The 19201-nt window shown below is 49.5% G+C and overlaps 6 protein-coding genes across 6 annotated transcripts, besides 1 other annotated feature; 3 read left to right on the top strand and 3 right to left on the bottom strand.

The window, feature by feature from the left end:
* Window positions 1–323: 323 nt before the first annotated feature.
* FPSE_05919 (uncharacterized protein) lies at window positions 324–1146 on the top strand (the record flags this gene model as incomplete). The annotated part of the gene is made up of 2 exons (XM_009259037.1): window positions 324–360; window positions 446–1146. 2 exons carry the CDS (start codon window positions 324–326, stop codon window positions 1144–1146), a joined length of 738 nt encoding a protein of 245 aa, XP_009257312.1.
* Window positions 1147–1953: 807 nt separating this feature from the next.
* On the bottom strand, window positions 1954–3094 carry FPSE_05920 (uncharacterized protein; the record flags this gene model as incomplete). Its single annotated transcript, XM_009259038.1, has 2 exons — window positions 1954–2720; window positions 2899–3094. The coding sequence occupies 2 exons, from the start codon at window positions 3092–3094 to the stop codon at window positions 1954–1956; spliced, it is 963 nt and encodes a 320-aa protein (XP_009257313.1).
* Window positions 2839–2859: a microsatellite.
* Window positions 3095–7221: 4127 nt separating the features above from the next.
* FPSE_05921 (uncharacterized protein) lies at window positions 7222–11200 on the bottom strand (the record flags this gene model as incomplete). Its single annotated transcript, XM_009259039.1, has 6 exons — window positions 7222–9968; window positions 10020–10221; window positions 10293–10613; window positions 10660–10716; window positions 10766–11037; window positions 11092–11200. The coding sequence occupies 6 exons, from the start codon at window positions 11198–11200 to the stop codon at window positions 7222–7224; spliced, it is 3708 nt and encodes a 1235-aa protein (XP_009257314.1).
* A 571-nt stretch (window positions 11201–11771) lies between these two features.
* Window positions 11772–12416, top strand: FPSE_05922 (uncharacterized protein; the record flags this gene model as incomplete). The annotated part of the gene is made up of 4 exons (XM_009259040.1): window positions 11772–11849; window positions 11913–12048; window positions 12111–12255; window positions 12317–12416. The coding sequence occupies 4 exons, from the start codon at window positions 11772–11774 to the stop codon at window positions 12414–12416; spliced, it is 459 nt and encodes a 152-aa protein (XP_009257315.1).
* Window positions 12417–13405: 989 nt separating this feature from the next.
* On the top strand, window positions 13406–15334 carry FPSE_05923 (uncharacterized protein; the record flags this gene model as incomplete). Its single annotated transcript, XM_009259041.1, has 1 exon — window positions 13406–15334. The coding sequence occupies one exon, from the start codon at window positions 13406–13408 to the stop codon at window positions 15332–15334; it is 1929 nt and encodes a 642-aa protein (XP_009257316.1).
* A 339-nt stretch (window positions 15335–15673) lies between these two features.
* On the bottom strand, window positions 15674–18541 carry FPSE_05924 (uncharacterized protein; the record flags this gene model as incomplete). The annotated part of the gene is made up of 4 exons (XM_009259042.1): window positions 15674–16990; window positions 17039–17835; window positions 17888–18314; window positions 18383–18541. The coding sequence occupies 4 exons, from the start codon at window positions 18539–18541 to the stop codon at window positions 15674–15676; spliced, it is 2700 nt and encodes an 899-aa protein (XP_009257317.1).
* Window positions 18542–19201: the final 660 nt, after the last annotated feature.

Raw genomic sequence — 19201 nt, 5'->3', positions numbered from 1 at the left:
TGGCTATTGTCGGGTTACCTTCCTTACTTAAACAAGACTTGTTGGTCGCTTCTTGCTTCTTCTTTCTGTTCCTGCATGTTCAAATGTCACCCTACAAAAAGGTTTAAGACAGGCCTTCGAAGATGTCATGACTCCACTGCGTACTACACAGTACGTATCTTTTTCCCTCTTAAACATCCCATCTCATCGTATGCCTCAGAGGTGATTTGTGAGTCAACCTAATCCCATCGCATGATCTTTCACAGCGAACAGAATCATATATAAATCAATCAATGCGTTTTCTGACACTGAACACCAGCGCTAGATTCTTTTCCACTGCAAAAATGGCTCTTCATTCAGCAGATACCTCGAAGCTCATATGTATGTGGTAGTGCCCTTACCCCTCCTACGTGACCATGACTATCATGACTCTGCTTCACTTCTACTCTCGGCTAACATTTCATAGTTGCCCCTGCGGGTCATCAAGCTACAGGCCAGGCAGAGCAGTTCACAAAGGGCACTCTTGTACGCTCTCAGCTTAACTCAGAATCTCCCATTCCTCAATTCCATTCTTGGTTCTCGCGTGCCCAGGAAAACGATTCTGGTGTCGAACACCCAGAAACATGCACCCTATCCACTGCCTCGCTTCCTTCGGGTCGCATCTCATCTCGCACTGTCTATCTCAAGGAGCTCGATAACCGAGGATTCGTCATCTACACCAACCTCGGCACCTCACGCAAGTCAGCAGACATAGCGTCCAACCCACGCGCAGCAATGCTCTTCTTCTGGGAAGCTCTGCAGCGCCAGGTTCACGTTGAGGGACGTGTGGAGAGAATCTCAAAGGAGGAGAGCCAGAAGTACTACGACACGCGCGCGAGAGGGAGCAGGATCGGTGCGTGGGCCAGCAAACAGAGTCAAGTACTCGAGCCACAGGGTGAAGATGATGATGGACGCAAGCAGCTGGAGGGGTGGGTGAAGGACGTTGAGCAGCGATTTGAAGGGCAGGAGAAGATTCCCGTACCTGACTTCTGGGGCGGTTTGAGGGTTATTCCCGACAGAATTGAGTTTTGGCAGGGGAGGGAGAGCAGACTTCACGATCGGTTTGTGTATGAGAAGGAGGAGGGAGCCGAGTCGGAAGAATGGAAGTTGAAAAGGTTGAGTCCTTGAAGCAGAGCTATGTCAGCTTGTTCACCTGTTATCAAAGTAGCTGGGACAAGTGATGAAATGATTCATTTAAAGCAACCTCTTAACCGAAAGTTCATCCTTCGTCGCAAGAGCCTAAAATTAGTATCTGAGGAACGGCACCAAGTCAGTCAGTCATACACTGATATCTACATCTTGCTTCGACGATAACACAGAAAAGATTAGATATAATCTCAAAGCCGGCATCAATTGCCGGATAATCAACCCTTGGCATAATCTAGTGATTTATCGAAATCATATCACGAGCTTTTAGCTGCGGTGAACCATGAATGAGACATCGGCAGCAAGCAGGTGGATACTGGCGAGGAATGTTGGCACCATATCGCCTGATATTTGACATTGGAACGTGCGCCAAGAGCGGGAGACGGAACCGAGTGTGCCATTTATAGAACATTACAATATGTATTGATCGACTAGAATATACGGAAAGGGGTATGTGTACTTCTAGCCTCCATGGTTGCTGTATCCATCCATCCAGGCCCGCGCCAATGAAAACGGCCAATGCCAATAACTTGTTCCTTGATAATAGAAACTCAAATGTCCGTATGTCCAGTAGAATGCTATTTTGGCCCTATAATCCCTCCCGATTAGGGTGTGAAAAGAATAATGAAAAAACAGGGCCTGATTCCCAAAACGACACACAATAGATAGGATGCGTATGCATATCACGCCGGATCAAGTCCAAATCCACAAACAATCGCTAAATGAGTTGGTATCCACGGTAACGCCTCGTTAATGCCCAAAGTCAGAAAACGCCCTTCTTCCTTTTTTTCAATCATCTTGTGCCTGGTAATGATTGAAGTAGTCGTTGCAGAGCCCCGATGGTTGCGGGGTAGTCGCGTGGTTGACCTCGGCTGTTGGAGTATCGACTGGAGTGAGTGAGAGACCTAGTCCCAAGACTGCTGAGCCTGAGCCGAGAGTCTTTGAACGAGAGTGACTCGGCATGTAGTGGCTGATGTTTGCTCCATCGTCGCTGTCCTCATCGCTGTCCATGGGCATGTACTCGTTGAGCTCCCAGTCAGGCTGCTGCTGGGCGGCAAGCTGCATGTCGACCATGGCATCCGTCAGGCAATCCTCCTCGCAAAGGGGCATGATGCGGTAGTTGAGGTTCTCCATGATGCATCGCTCAGTGGCATTGAGCTGCTGGTGAGACCACATGCCACGTCCCCACACCTTGCAGTAATACTGAGAAGCATCCTGGGGATCCTCTGTGAATTTGACAGCAATGACGAGAGCCGCTAGGATGATGATCTCTGGGTTGACCGAGTCGATGTGAAGCTGCTGTCGCTGGGGCATGATGGGCGCGGCGGGAAGAGTGTGTCTCTTAGACGTGGGAGAGAAGTAGTCGGATAACAGAGGGCAAGTGAGGCGCCAGCGACGGGCGAAGCGGGAGTCGAGGCTGTCGAGGATGCATACTGCAAGAGCAACAGTCTCGATCGGGAGGCTGGCTCGGCTCAGGATGGCCTGAACAAGAGGGACCGAGGCCATGGCCAATGAGGCGGATGATGGGATGAGGTTGACGAGATGAATAGCCGGGCCTGTATCAAAGTTAGTATTGAAAATTGTGGAATATGAGATGCATTGCATAGCGTGGCATGACACAACAGGCGATGCGAATACAACGTGATGCTCATGGCATACAGCATTGGTCCATCTCCTGCCTGCCTGCCTGCCTGCTCTGCTTTGCAACCAACAAAAAAAAAAGAGCAAACTCACCTCGGAATCGAGGCATCAATGGTTCTCCATCGTCGAGAGTGGTTCGTGGTGACTGGGCGGCGGAGGAGTTGCGGGAGCTCGGTGGTGGTGTAGGTAGGTTGGAGAGAGGTCGGTAGGTGAAGTAGCCTTCAAAGCGGCAGTTCTTTTCGTTTTCGGCCATGACGGGCTCGTTTCCCAGCTTCATATCTCTGTTCATTTTTTCGTTTCGTTTATTGGCAAGAAGATGCAATGTTTGGTCGTCCAACTTTTAGGTCTAAGCAGTTCCAAAGGTCCTTTCTCATGATTTGGCGTGTACGTATATACGTATAAAGTGTGTGGGGATGAGGGCGTGAGAGAGAGTATGGAAGAAACTCGTCTGTCTACGAAAGACTCTTAGTTATATAAGAGAGATGTAATCACGCGAGCACACACACACACGTCAAGCCACGACTGCATACAAAGTTTATAAGATGCAGATGTAATAGCAAAGGAAGGATGGGAGGGGGGAGAGAGGAAAGTTATATATGCTCCCAAGCTGAGCCAAACACAGTAACTCCAACGTGCTGTAGGTAGCTTGCTAGGTACCTAGGTAGCTAGCAAATATAGGCCAAGACCCACGACAAGGGGCGATGGAGGATGAATGGGCCCGTTCACCGCGACAAGTAAGGCTGAGCAGTCTACTAAACCAGGATACCGCTCAAAGAAAGTCGGGATTAACCCCCCAAGCAGACGCAAATTCCCTCTCTTGTTGTAGCGGTGGAGGAGCTTTGAGGAGGCGGCTGGCCAGGTGTGGTGGATGTCCAGCACTAGGACAGGGGGTGGCCCAGGGGACCCAGGGGGACCCAGGCGCCTGAGCTAGGCTTGGCTAAGTTACTGCACGGCTTTATTCTGGCCAACAACAACAACAAGTGGTGGACCCTGTCCTTGGTCTTGAAAAAGTAAGGGCCTTGGTTTGGTTTGCTTGACTACGAGTGAGTGAGTGGTAACCTAAGCTTGCTCTGCTTGACTACGAGTGAGTGAGTAACCCAAGCCTGGTCCCAAGACGGCGGCTGAGATGCAACGAGAGATAGATGCCGGCGATACGGGCTGTGGCGTTTTCCAAGTGACGACTGAAACTAACAAGTCAGGTACCGTACGATGTCTGACTGTAGATCCCTCGTTTTCTTTCGTTTGATGTCCAGTGTTTTTCTCTTGGCTTGGTTCACCTTTTTTCGGGGCCGCCCGTTAGTGACCTACGGATCTTGTACGGCACCCGTGTATAGGATAAAGTACATACGAGAGTACGAGAGTACGTATCCATCGTATCCTCCATGACTTGGTTTGTCTTGTCTTGACTTTATTTTTGGTGCAGACCAGACAAACATGGGAACTTTGGACTCCCCGGGCGTGGCGGAGAGTGGACCTTATGGAATAATAGTGGACATGTACAGAGTATTCTATGCCGGACTGAGCCTTTTACTTTTGTCGAATTCATCACTGATTTGATATTACTGGCGATTCCAGTGATCGTGTCCCCGATGGAAGGTTGTGGTCAGAAATACCATCAGCCAAGGCGTTTCCGACTTTACAGCCCCTGAGATGGAGGGTTTGGCTGCTTACATGTCCCTAAAACCCACCTCAGCTGAAAGCCACAGCAACTGTAACAGCAACTGCAGGTGACGGGCGGGATCTTTGGTTTACCATCACTAACAGACATGAATGAGGTGGCTGACCCCGACCGCTGGCTTGGGCATCTCATGGTACCCAACGGTCTCCTTCTCACGGCTACCCATAATACTTCAGACAAAGTTCTTCCTTGTCGCGTGGCTAACAACCAAATCAGGGAATTTACGATCTACAACAATTGTGTGTGTGTCTCTAGAGCCACAAGGTGGTCTACCCTTAATAAGACACAGGCTGCGGCGCTATAGGCAGCGATGTGCGGCTTTCGGTTCCTGACTAGTCGAGAGACGCATTATTCCTACGTCAACGATATGGGTATGTCTCGTCCTCGTCCTTGGCCTTGGTCAATCTCCCATTCAAATAAGGTGGATGACGAAACTTTCTCATTCAAATGCCGCTTCCTTGATGACTGCCAAGGGCTTTTACGAAGCAATCGGATCCGTCATGGGAGAAATGAGCACCGTCACATCAAACAAAGATCTTCGAGACCAGCACACCCACTGATTAAACTCATGAGCATGTAGTCTAGTGCCTCGGGAAACCCAGGTCTCATGAGCACCTCAAAATGCACATGCAAGCGCCCAGCACGTGAAACGCCATGTCGAGCCTACTGCTATGCTAGCTGGTCCTTGATGACTGCCGTACAGCCAGCGGCAGTTTTCATGTCAGCCTTTGAGCCTCTGGCACATACAGTGCCGGAACCTTGTTCTGGTTATTGGGCTGTGTTGCAGCCAAAACCTCTTCAGCTCCGACTCTGAGAACGAGATCGTGGTCCATGTATGGCAGCAGATCTGAGCGCCAGAAAAGACTGGGGGGGCTCGGCTCACTGTCGCTCAATCGACATCATTCGTCCGAGAAAGACGCCACGGGTAAGCGTTTTCTTTCCATGGGTCAGTCACAGCCCATGCACGGCATATTGCAGGTTGGGGCAGCAATGGCAGCACCCAGCCCCGAGCAGAGAAGCTCACATCATCATATCATCGTTTGCTTTGCTTTCCCCCCTCCACATCACCCGGAATGTGGGCATCACTACCATACGCACAACGGGCTTTGTCCTGCACAAAGTCGCGTGCTCCTCCACTGAGTTGGCCGGCAAAATGGCTTGTGCCGAGCTCATCGCCGAGAAAGACCCCTTTTTCTTTTTTTCTCAATCACTTCGCTTCTTTTAGCATAGCCAACAATGACAAGACAAGATCGTCGTCATCCCTGAGTACCCATGTTAGGGATTCGGACTTGGCGCAGTCCTCCAGAGTCCGTAGTAATTTTTCTTAATTAGTAGACACGGACAGTTACTAAATTTGACGCCGCTGAGGCTCATTTGGGATCTGGGAGCCTAGAAGCTTTGATGCTCAAGAGGCTTGATGATAATTAGCCTAGCGGGCTTGCTGTAGGTAATAATACATCATTTTAGCGGCTGACAAGGAGCAAGATCCTCGAAAGGAAGGACGGATGGACCTGCAATGCCTGCATTTGCAAGGGACAGCTGGCTTTGGATCTGACAACGATCTCATCCATCAGCAGATTGTACATAGATATCCGACCGATTTTGTTCCATCTCCGGCCTCTTCAACGATGTTGTGTGCTGTAAATTTCAGTCCTTTGCCAGTGGCGTTTGTTTGATTTGGTTAGAAAGTCACAATCAACATCAGCCAAGCTATCAAACAAACCGGACCTCTTCTAAGCTGTTCGCTAGGCTTCATCAAGTCTTGTAAGCGCGAAATGGCCGGTTAGCCACACAGGGTCTAACTAAATACCCTTGGCGACGGGCACGCTGACCTGACATTTTGAGGTTGACTTGATCTCACCGCTTGAACACCACCTTCTTGGGGCTTGTCACTTTCACGATGGGACTTTGGTTACCTACCATCTCGTGCCTGCATCACGCATGTCTTATGGTGATACAGAGAGGGTTGAGTAAGCCGTACATGAGAAAAAGCTTATTATCCTTCAGCTGAATGCGATGAAACACACGAGTGACATGATTGAGTGGAAATTGTGAGGATGCATGCAGCGTGTCGTGACCAATACACTTGTTGACGCGTTGCAAACCCCCCAATTTCCTTTGCGAGTCAGTCCAGACCGCATGTCGTCAAATGCGTGCAGTAGTATCTTGTGTCAAGCCCTTTCTGGTAGTTGCGAAAAAAAGGCGCGGAATATCTGCAATGATCCGAGTTTCGTGATGAGTTGACATTTGCGGGGTTGTCGATCTGGTGGGTGATCTCTTTTGCTTGCTCCATTGAACGGTGACAACAAGAGCGTGGGGTGCATCGACGGCAGATCACTGGAAATCCTGAGCTGGTTAGGTCAATGTTTGGGTGCATCTGTAAGTGTTAGGTCTAGTCGTCAGTTGATTAGGTAGTTACAGGGTATGTAACCACTCAATTCTAAGCTCACGTCTTTACTTTCACCACAACGAGTGACTCTAGCGATTCGCAGCGGGACATGCACATGTAAATATTACACAAGTCTGTAGGTGATATTCGCCTATTCCTTAGTGATCAGGTATTGGCCTCCTTTCAGACGGTAATGAACCACGTGGCCTTTCTGTCCACTATCTAGACTAACTGGTACTCAAACGCATACTATAGCTGTAGCAACGGACTATCATTTCCTGAATTATTGTAATCGATATCCTAACTATGTACTACAACAACAACAACATACTGTCTCTTCTTTGAGACACTATGGCCCGTACGCCTCGAGTTCTTTTACCATGTCATCCCTGCCAAAGTCCTTAGCTATCATCACTGGGGTTCTGCCACTCCCAGTTTGTGTCATAGTGTCAGCACCAGCTCTCAGAAGTACTTTGACGACCTCGATATGCCCATACTCTACAGCCCATGACAAAGCAGTCCTTCCGCCTCTGTCGCGTCGTTCAATCAGGACGTTTTCGTTACTGACAAGAGCGTGGACTGTTTCGGGTGAGTCAGTTTGGATAGCCCATGCTAGAGGCGTCCATCCATCGATATCTTCGGCATCGACTCCTGGGCAGCCTGCTTTCAGAAGCTTGACGAGAACCTGACAATGCCCTTGTGTACTGGCCCATGATATCGCATTTCTCTTGTCGTTATCCATGCTCATCTTGTCGATTCTTGGGTTTGCGAGGAGTATTTCAACTACATCCGTACAGCCATTTCCTGCTGCCCATGAGAGAGGCGACCTCCCTTTGTTGTCTTTGGAATTTATGTCGATGCGTGGAAGCTTTAGTAGTCGTATGACAGTGTCGGCCATGCCGTCCCCAGAAGCCCATGAAACTGCTGTACGTCCTGTCTTGTCCTGGTGGTTGATGTTAACATTGCGAAGCCTTGCCAGGTTGGAAATGGTTGAGCGATGACCTCCCCCTACGGCCCAGATGAATGGGGTTGCTCCTGTATTATCCGGTTCGTCGGGATTGCAAGCTTTCTGTTTCAGTAATTCCTTGACGATCTCGTCATGTCCACCTCTACAGGCAAACGAGAGTGCAGTCCGTCCATTTCTGCCTGGAGCATTCACATTGGTCCGGCTGTCTGCTAGCAAAGCGGTGATGCAGGATTGATTACCGTGCTCAGATGCAACAGTGAGTGCTGTTTGCCCATCCAGCTGCTGCGCATCAGGTTCAGCGCCTGATTGTAGAAGAGCAGTAACGATGCGGTCATGGCCAAGTCGAGACGCCCAGTAAAGGCTCTGATTTTTGATGACTTGAGAAGGCTGACTACCGAGAAGCAGACTATTTAGGGCAGTGATTGAGTTAAACTGTGACGCTAGGGTGATTGGATTTTGGTCCGTGATGCCGTCATCTAGTGGTGTTGAAGCTCTTGTATGATAGAAGCTTAACCAGTTACGGCAATTTGCTGTGTCGGGGTCTAGCAGAGACCTCGCAAAATCTGTAAGCTCTTCTGGTGCATCTTCTTCGCATATGGCGAAGTGTTCAGCCCAATGCAATGATGCATACGTGTAAAAGGGATAGTCCAAGGTCATTGAATCACACATCTTAGAATTCAGGATACCAGGGTCGTGAAACAACGTATCAGGGTCCAGGTCGTGATCTTCCTGGTCCCAGAAATCGCCTTCAAAGCCGCCCAGAGGTAGCTCGCTAAAGAAATCTGTTTCTTCTGCAATGGTAGATGGGTCATTTGTTGGAAACAGGTCGACTGTGAAATCATCAAGAAGAAGGTATTGAATGCATACAGTAGCCAGCTGTAGAGCGGAGCCTTGCGGATTGACCATGCGTATCGCAGGAGGGCTGTCAATGCTAGCGTTATCTCGATCTTGAAGATAGTCCTTCACCGTCTGGTGAACCAGGGATACTTGTTGCCCTGTGACCCTTACCAAAGACCCCAGGATACCCTGAACAGTGTGTGCAATCGAGTTATGAGAGTTTTGCATGATCTCTTCAGTCGTAGTGTATGACGACTCCATAGTAAATGCGATGTTGAGTTCGTCTAAGGAGAGGGGCCTGGAGCATGCCAAAAGTAACTTCAGTAGTTTTGAAGCGTCCTCCTGATGATCCAAGGGTATGGCAGACAGATAGCGATGATATATTTCAGCCAGGCCTTCTGGGATGCTGGCTATGATCTTCTGGAATTCTTTCCTTGAAGTGAGTATGCTCTTCTCGATTGATGCGAGGACCAGGTGAATCCACAGAAAAGTCCGATCGGCTTTGGACATTATCGCTTCATATAAAAAGTCCCTGATGTCGTTTGAGAATTGCCTGTTGAGAGAAATTTCATGAATTCGCTCTTGAATGAAAGTCTGAAGGTCTTCAGTGTAACCAGTTTGGTCATCGTCAATTGATATTCGAGATTGAAGTACTTTTTGGCTGTTAGCATAGGATTGGTGAAGAAATGGTCGGCTTGTGATGAGGAACTTGACACTGCTATCACTCTTCATCGATTGAGAAGAGTCAGTGAGCATATCAGATATCGAGACAAGCAATTGATGACACGATGTTCTCTCACACTCGTCGAGCGCGTCCACGATAACATAGAGCGGTCCGGATTTGGGATCCTTTGCGATTCTGACAAAAATACGCCAGAGAGAGGCGAAGGATTGGATAATGCTTGATCCTTCTTTTTCGAACGCTGAACGAATATATCTCACCAGCGAGCGATGGCGGTCGGCGATCTGGAGTATAAGACCAATAAGTACCGCTCTCGCGTCTGTCTGCTTGTTCTTGTTCTGGCAAAGATAGATGAGGACATTCCGAGACTTGTTGCGAGCATCATCGAAGTATTGGGCCAGTGAGTAGGACAGCATGGTTTTACCGCAGCCAGGATGACCTGTAAGCCACAGGAGAGCATCGGTACCGGCTTCGAGCCAAGAGACGAACAAACTGTGACTGCGAATCCACTGGCATGTGCCAGGGACTGGTTTCGGGGGCGGCTCGACACCTTTTGCGGCATCGTTATCACTAAGAAGCGACATGCAGGTTCTTTCCAAAGTACTAAGGACTTGAGTATAATCAGCGATTGATCAACAAGAACAAGTCTTGAGGTGGTTACCGATGTTGGACGAGTGCGTGCTGGTGCGCTTGAGTGTTGGGCCGCTATTCGAGGACTTGGTGGCAATCCTTCGAAGAGCTCTCGCCACTTTCAGGTAGCTTTCTGTCTCTCCGGGAAAACGACAAATAGTTCTGTGGTCTTCTGGCATGGGAATAACTTCTTCGTATGGAATTCCCAGCACAGCAGAAGCAGGGCTAACAACCTGTCCCTGAGGTAAGCTTGCGCTACCATAGCATTGGCGAACTATTGTTGCGTATAATACTACAGACTTACCAGGGAGGAGGACAACGGGCCCCTTGACAAAGGCAAAGTTTCGTAGAACGAAACTACGTGAATATTACCTAGACGGTTGCGCGCTGACATGGTCAGGTCTTGAAGCGCATCCGAGTCGTATATTAAAGTTTTAAGCAGGTCGGTCCTCACTGCTCTCGGTCCTAACCCAGCGGACGCGAAGCTATTGACAACCGAACCGCAAATACTGGCTAGATTTGCTGTACCGCTTCCTCTATGTGGAGTGGCCAGAAAGACTACACCTCGGATGGACTTTAGTAGCTCCCCATACAAGTCGTCGTTTTCGTGAGCAGCGACAAGCGCCTGGAATAGGTCAATCTCGGTTTCTTCCTTTGGAGATTATGCATACCTGCTTGAAGACAATTCCGCCAAGACTATGGCACACGAATATGATGGATCGTTTGCTCTAAGAAATGTGTCAGACCAGAGTTGAATGAGTGAACCAGGTGAATTACGGCATTCAAATCTTCCCGAACATCCCTTAGAGCAACCAACAGGTTGAGCGCATACTCCTGAATTCTTTCAGACGATTGGGACCATATTTTGGAGGGATAGCCATATGTATAGACCCGACATCCAGGCAAGAAATCGGGAAGGAGGTCTCGAAGCCATACTGTGCCATCAGGTTGGTGCCGCCATGTTGAGATTGCATTTCCATTAAGGCCGTGAATCGCAACAATGTCTACTGGAAAATCCATGAGACCTGCCTCATCTGGCTTGCTGTCCACTAACAAGGATAAGCCATGTGTGGTTGTACTGGATTTTGTTGACTCTGTTATACTGCTTGAGGACTCGTCTGGACGGGGGGATGAGTTCTCGGGTGTCAGCTCGGCATGAGGCAACTCCGTCCGCCCAAGCACTCGGGCCTTGAAGCGTTGCACATGCTTCATGAAGACTGAGAGGCTTTAGTCTAGCTCTCGGGATACGGCGATTTACAAGAAATGGCGATGTCGGCTAGGCTTTTTTTTTTTTGGTACTACATCTGCTGCTGGTGTGATATCACAAAGCTAGTGTTGGATTCTTCAGCGGAAACTAGACGGCCGCTCTGCAGCCCCCTGTCACCAAGAAAGGCATGCAACCGACCAACAACGAAAAGTGTCACTTGATCAGGTACTTCTCTTTCAACTTTGAAAAGGTTAGTAGCTAGCCAAGCTAAGGATCTTTCTGTGAATAGTTCGGTTGGATTTGAGTGGCACATATCAATAGCGTGACTTATATAGTCTCTGAGTTTTAGATTAACAGGTAGTAGGTCGTAGGTAATAGGTAAGGTAGGTAGGTAGTTACTATGTTCGGAAAATAAGTCAATTTAGTCTTTAAGTGTATCTATTTTAGGGAGGCCACGTGCATGACACAGCAAACAGCTTTTTCTCTCCACCCCGCCTCATCGTCACTCATGAGTCCTAGGCATTCCAAATAACCTGAAGCTTTATTGTAATTAACGTCCACGTTTATATATACATCATGGGCACCAAATCTCTCAGTGTTCTTGGTAACGATGGGGCTGGCAAGAAAGCCCTGATCGGCAGCCTTATCTATAAGGTGGGCGCAGTCCCAAGTAATCAGCTTGTACCTAGGCATATGCTAACTCGTGCCTCGTTATAGTGCGGGCTTGAGCTTCCCCAATTGCAGCAGCTGGAAAGTGAGGGGATTAGTCAGTATGAGAAAATTGTACCATTCTTCGAGAAAAACGGACTTGCTCAGTCTTTTTATGCCCCTTCTGGAGCTTTTACTGTTCAGAGTATGTCGCTAGCATCTTCCCCTTGACATTCTGTTGTACTTGTATTAATCACTTCACTCTAGAAAGCCAGACGCCAGATGTTGCTTTCTGGGTTGTCGACGCTTCCGATTTATCTAGCTGGGGTTCATCTGCCGAGAAACTCTCAGCTGCGTTGTCGAGTGGTGTGCTCAACCCACGGGAGAAACTCATCATTATAGTAAATAAGATGTAAGCCCAGAAAGAGATATATCCTCCTCTCGTGCTCATGACTAATGTGATTTGTGTACAGGGACTCAGTCAACTGGTCCGAGCAGACATTCAAAGACGTCGTGGGCGCATTCAGTTCGGTCAATATGAACAAGTATGGGAACATCTCCTCGTCAAAGTAACATTGAACTCACCATCTCACAGTGCATATATCATCCCGGTTTCTGCCCTTCGACAAGAAGGAAACATACTCCCAACTCCTGAAGCGCCCTCATGGGTACAGAAGATATCTGCTGGCCAGTTTGGGGGATCCGCGTCAGCCTCGGGTGAATCGTTAATGAATCTTCTTAGGTGAACGTTCACGTATTTCACTTAAATTTATTCCTTAGCTGTAGCGTATTATTAATAGAAGGGAGGAGCGAAATCATTGGGGATAAATAGACAGTTTCGAACTGGGATGAGCCTCTAAAACATTTATAGTAAATACGGTTTATCAGGATAGTATAAACTGAACAGAATACGATGTAGGGATTAACGCTTAGCTTGTTACCTCTCTTGCAACAATTAGCTTAGTGGTTTTAGCTCCAGCCATTAATGCCTGGTCGGCTGACATACGTAGTGCATCATGGTCAATACATGCATGCGCCTTTCACCACTTATAAGAGACACGGCATTGTGTTGCCAATACACCCTGATATTCCCCGTGCAAAGGTCACATATTACTAGGTATACGCACATCCAAATACGCGGTATGGCTTCTATTTATTATTGTTATTATTTATCTTGAATCAAAAACAAAACTTGATACGATATCGAGATAGTGCTCTGAGTCTATGTTAGGCAAAACGCCATGTCTTGAAATCCGAATACGCTTCAGACAAGGCGATGTAACCCTCCCTACTTAGCATCCCGATGACACTCAAGCACAAGCACAAGCTCCTCCAGAAGTACACAAATAAATAAACACTTAACAGAAGTTTAAATTCTTCACCGATAATTTTCTTTTCTTGAAAGCTCTTTGTTCGTGACGTATATCCAGTTTTGTCGCTACGCCTTGTACCTTGACGCCTCAACCTAAATTACCTAATCCCAACTTTGACGCATCATCACCACCGCCATTATCATTCCAAACCAGACACGGCAACTCCCCACACCAGAATGAGCAGCCGCCATGGTCTTCACTGGGCTGCTCACCTCCAGCGATAGAACCCCTTCGGTCCGGTCCAAATCGAGCGAGTCCGATCTCCACCTCCAGCACGAATACATCTACGATGAAGCCCAGCTACCTTGCCTCCCGCCTGAGAGGCCCGATCTCCGCGAGCTGAACAACAGCCTCGAAGCCCTTGCCGCCGTGTTTCCAGATGTCCAGATCGAGGTCTTTCGAGAGTTGCTGTCCAACTTTGACGGCGAATCCCGACTTGCTCTGGTTGCTGACGCCCTCCTCAAGAACAGGGTGACTTGGGTCAAGGGTCGCTGGAGAGTACCCGACAAGGAAACGGCCCGTCCCGAAACTGTACCAAAAACAGAAGTATTCAAGAGCAAGGAATACAAAAGAGCTGTGCAAAATCTGGCATGGCATGAGTTCAAGGGGTTATCACGGTCTACCATCAACGCTGTCCTAGCCGAATCCAACTATTCCTACCTCGAAGCCCGACAGACCCTCGTCACGCTATCTTCTAAATCATGGCGCTTCACGATCTCATCGCTGTTCTTTCGACGGAAACCTATCGCTACGGGCGAGGCAGAAAACCATCCGTTAGTATCATGGCGCTCAACCGGTCAAGGGTCTATCATCCCCACCATTCGGACAACGGGCAGTGCAGAGTTTGACCGCGAACTGTACGATATCCTGGTGGCCCCTCTGAAAGAGAAGGATAGAATGGATAGAGAGGGAAGAGATAGAGGCCTGGCCATAATTCTCAACAACGAAGAAGCAGAAGAGGCCGAAGCAACGCACGAGTGTGTCTGCTGCTTCACATCAGCAGCCTTTGAGGAGTTCACACACTGCAACCGCGAGGGTCATTTAGTCTGCTACCGATGCGTGCAGCACTCCATAAAAGAAGCTGTGTTTGGTCAAGGATGGCAGAGCAGCATCAACCCAGAAACGGGAACGCTCAAGTGCCTCTCCTCCGACGGCGACGGGTGTCCTGGGCACATACCGCCTGATCACCTCCATCGAGCCATGGACGAAGAGAAGAAAGGGGCAGAAATCCTGCACAAGCTTGATCGTCGGTTAGCAGAGCACAGTCTCCTGGCAGCGAATCTACCCTTGGTCCGATGCCCTTTTTGTGACTACGCCGAAATCGACGACATATATACGCCAGCTCACGAATCTGCTCTTCGCATCAAGTCGGATAGTATCTACAACCTTTTCGTCCTAGTCCTCTGCATCGGGACTCTCCCTTTCGTCTTTCCGTTCGTACTTATCTCTTCCTTCATATGTCTCCTTCTCAGCACGCAGCAGTCCTTTGGTGATTACATTTCAGTCGAGTGGTCCAAGGCCCTTAATCGTCACCGTCGTCGCCGTCGCGGTACAAAGTTCACATGCCAGAGTCCCGAGTGCGGCCGCTCGTCATGTCTCTCATGTCACAAGTCATGGAAGGATATACACGTGTGTAACGAGTCGTCACTCGTAGCGCTCCGCACACAGGTCGAGCAAGCGATGAGCATGGCGATCAAGCGTGTCTGCCCCCGTTGCAATACATCGTTCGTCAAGAATGCAGGTTGCAACAAACTTACATGTCCCTGTGGCTACAAGATGTGCTACGTTTGCCGTGCCGACCTCACCGACGAGGGATACCGCCACTTTTGCGACCACTTCCGCCCTGAAGGAGACGCTAGGCAATGTAAGGAATGCGATAGGTGCAATCTTTGGGAATCAGAGGATACAGAAAAGGTCCTGCAGGCAGCGCGCGAAGAGGCGGAGCGCAAGTGGAAAGACATGGAGAACCGAGAACTTTCAGGCGTCGAGCGTGCGTTCCTCGAGACAGGCGTTGCAGGGAACAGAATGGACGTGAGTGTTGAGCGTGTGTTATTTAGTGGGCGAATTCCTGCTCTTGCAGAGGTTTTTGATCTCATCGTAGAAACAGTTTTTGTTTGACGACATCGGTTGGGTTTACGAATTAATGGCGTATGACAAGACAAGATGGACAAAGAAAGCCTCGCAGGCAGCGTTGGCAAAATAAATTTGCATAAATTTTGGTTTATCGGGCACGGGGGCGTCTTGTGGTTTATATAAACATCTTTACTCTAAAAGAACTGGTATCGGGTTGGCATACAAGATTGGGTAACAGGACATGACTAGCACCATATCACTCGACTACAATACAGACTTGATTTATGTTTTTTTATATGTTTTATTCCAGATGTACATCATTCTGACATTATGATATTACACAAAATCCCATTCGCAAAACTCCGCTAATGATCCAAATTTTGTTTACAGCTTGCTCTTACCGTCGGTCCTGAGCTCAGCAGCAGCACCGGCGATGGCGGGCTTGCCAGTCTCCTTGACCTTGGACTGGAAGATGATCTTGTTACCCTCGCGCCACATCTCAGTGACAATGGTCTGACCGGGGATGACAACACCGGCGAAGCGGACCTTGATGTTCTTGAAAGCACCGAAGCGCTCGTAGACAGCCTTTCCGGCAACACCGAAGCTGCAGAGGCCGTGGAGGATGGGGGCCTTGAAGCCACCAACCTTGGCAAACTCGGGATCGATGTGGAGAGGGTTGTAGTCACCGCTCAGGCGGTAGATAGCAGCCTGATCGTCGTTTGTAGGGGACTCGACGACGACGTCGGGAGCGCGAGCAGGGGGCTTGTTGGCAGCAGTGGCAGAACCGCGGTCGGCACCACGCTTGGGACCGCCCCAACCACCAGTCCCGCGGAGGAAGACGCTAGCCTCGTTGTAGAAGACATCCTCACCGGTGTTGGCGTCAACAGTAGTGGTGGAGCTTCGGGCAATAGAAGCATTGCCCTTGTCAACGACCTCGAGGAGGCGACCTCGGCTAACAAGGCGGGCGTTGGTGGGGATAGGGAACTTGCGGATCTCCAGGTATTGCTCTCCGTGGAGCAACATCATGGGAGAGAAGTTGGGCACGATGTTGTCAAAGTCGAAAGGCATCTCGGTGTTGAAAGGAGGGATGACACCGAAAGTGGGAAGGACCTGGAAATCCTCAGAGCCCTCAAAGACGTACTTGAGGTCGGTGCGCTTAGCACCAACACCGAGGTTGTAAAGAATGACATCTCGCTCCTCATACTTGAACTCGGTAGGCTTGCCCTCCTTGGTGACAGTCTCGGCAATGACCTTCTTGTAATCAGTCTCACCGGAAGACTCCTTGCCCTTGCTTGTGTTTTGCATGTTGGCCATGATCTTCTCGATCGAGTCCTGAGACTTGACGGGGTGGTCAGCGCGGCCATCGAAGGTAACGATATCCTTCCAGTGCTTGACAACCTCCTCGGGGACGAGAGCAACGTCCACGGGGAAGCCGTGGCCGCCAGTTCGCTGCCATCGAGTCTGACCACACCAGCCGCTGCCAACCTCGTACAAGCCACCAGTAGGGTTGGGGCACTTGTCACTGCAGAGAGCAAGGACAAGAGGAGCAATGTAGTCGGGCTTGAAAGCTTGAACCATCTCGTCGGGCATGATAGTGGCGGTCATGGCAGTACCAGCGTTGGGAGCGATAGTGTTGACATAGATGCCATACTTGTGGCCCTCGAGAGCAAGGGCGCGAGAGAAACCAAGGATACCACATTTCTATAGATGTTAGTATATTTCGTAAAATGATTGAACAAGTCAACTTACAGCAGCAGCATAGTTGGCCTGGCCAAAGTTGCCGTAAATACCACTGGTTGAAGTGGTGTTCAGGACGCGACCGTACTTCTGTTTGAGGAAGTAAGGCCAAGCAGCCTTGGTGACCTTGTAGGTACCTCGGAGATGGACGTTCAGGACAGGGTCCCAGAGATCGTCGTTCATGTTGGAGAAGGCCTTGTCGCGAAGGATACCGGCATTGTTGACCACGATGTCGATGCGGCCAAAGGCATCAATAGCAGCCTTGACGACCTTCTCACCATCTTCAGCAGAGGCCTTGACACCGACGGCCTTGCCGCCAAGCTTCTTGATCTCAGCAACCACGGGCTCAGGGTCGGCCAGATCGTTGACGACAACCGATGCGCCGTACTTGGCGAAAGCAAGAGCATAAATGCGACCAATACCAGCTCCACCACCTGTGACAAGAGCAACACGGCCGGTGAAGTCGGGGTTCTCGCCTTGCTCGGCAGGGCCCATCTTCATAGAGTCCTCAAGCAATGTGAGGAAATCGTTGGGGCCTGTGGGATATTGGGGGTTGGAGTAGTCGACGACCTTGCCCCAGTTCTTAATGATAGCTCCGGGGGTGTAAGAGTCGTCAGCCTTGAGGAGGAGACCACTGGAGCGCTCCCATCGAAGCTTAGCCACGTGGCCACCGCCAACCTCAAAGATACCACCAGTCTCCTGTGTGTTGTTCTTGTGAACCAAGACAGCGACGAGGGGAACAACCCATTCGGGCTTAAGTTGCTCAAGCACATCAGGAGGCATGATGGTCTCGGTCATTCTGCTGGCAGCTATCTGACGTCAGTATATGGGATTCGGAAATGAAGCGCGTTTGAAACATACCGACAGGCGCAATAACATTGGCCAAGATACCATACTTGATACCCTCCTTGGCCAGAGTCTCTGTGAAACCGACCATGGCGAGCTTGGCAGCGGAGTAGTTGGCCTGACCAAAGTTGCCAAAGAGGCCAGCAGCCGACGCGGTGTTGATGACACGGCCGTACTTTTGCTTGCGGAAATGAGGCCAGGCAGCGCGAGCGCACTTGTATGAGCCTTTGATGTGAACCTTGTAGATGAGATCCCAGTCCTCATCCTTCATGTTCTTGAAGCTGATATCTCGTAGGATACCGGCGTTGTTGATGAGGATATCGATTCGGCCGAAGGCGCTGATGGCGGTCTCAATGATGCGCTCGCCGTTCTCTACTGAGTCGTAGTTGGCGACAGCCTTGCCGCCAGCGGCCTTGATCTCGTTGACGACAACATCGGCAGCCTGTCGCGACAAGAGTTAGCTATATGCGCTTGCGCCGAATGAAAGCTGTTTGCTGTGTTGTTACGAACCTTTGATGAGTTACCCTCGCCCTTTGAGGTGACGCCAAGATCGTTGACGACAACGCTGGCACCACGGGAGCCGAAGAAGGTGGCATATGCCTTTCCAAGACCACCGCCAGCACCAGTGACGACAACAACTTGGCCGTCGTATCTCAACTGCTCTGCCATGATGGTGTATGATATGATATGCGACAGAAGGTGGGTATATAATAGGACACGCTTGATATATGATGAGGCAAGAAAAGACAGAAGAGTTGGAGATGAGGATGAGGAATGAATCAAGAACGAAAAAAAGAATTGGGGAGGCAGCGCAACGAGCAGCTCTTAACAAGCTTGGGCCGGGCCTGGTTGCAACTCAAACGACCGGGACCTTGTCTACTTGTGAAGGGGAAGCCTCGGCTTCTATGGGGTACCGAGGGGACTGGTTGCGGGGAATACGCTAGGCCGAGTTAAGAAACGGACTTGGGTTCACATGTAAAGAAGGATCACAAAGGGCAGATGAAGTCATGTCATGTGGAATAACTAGTTCATGTCACATGTTTTTATTCAAGAGTAAGCTGGGGAAGACAATTGGAGGTTGCATTTAGATCTGGGGTAGGTAGTTGCTGGTTGGATTATAACAGGTTACAGTATGTGTCTTGTAGATGCAGTCACAAGCCGAGAAACAAGACAATTATGATATAATTATTCTAGACACAAAAGATATATCTCAATCATCAAGCTGTACTACCCAATGAAACTTGGATTGTTATTCTATTTTACCTTTGTTGATACATTCTTGTTCACCTTCTAGACTGCGTATTTACTTACATCCACCTCTGCCGACCT

The sequence above is a fragment of the Fusarium pseudograminearum genome, chromosome 4, assembly GCF_000303195.2.
Source record: "Fusarium pseudograminearum CS3096 chromosome 4, whole genome shotgun sequence".
NCBI lineage: Eukaryota > Fungi > Ascomycota > Sordariomycetes > Hypocreales > Nectriaceae > Fusarium > Fusarium pseudograminearum.
The sequence above is the reverse complement of the archived record's forward strand: the minus strand, read 5'-3'. Positions and strand labels throughout refer to the sequence as shown.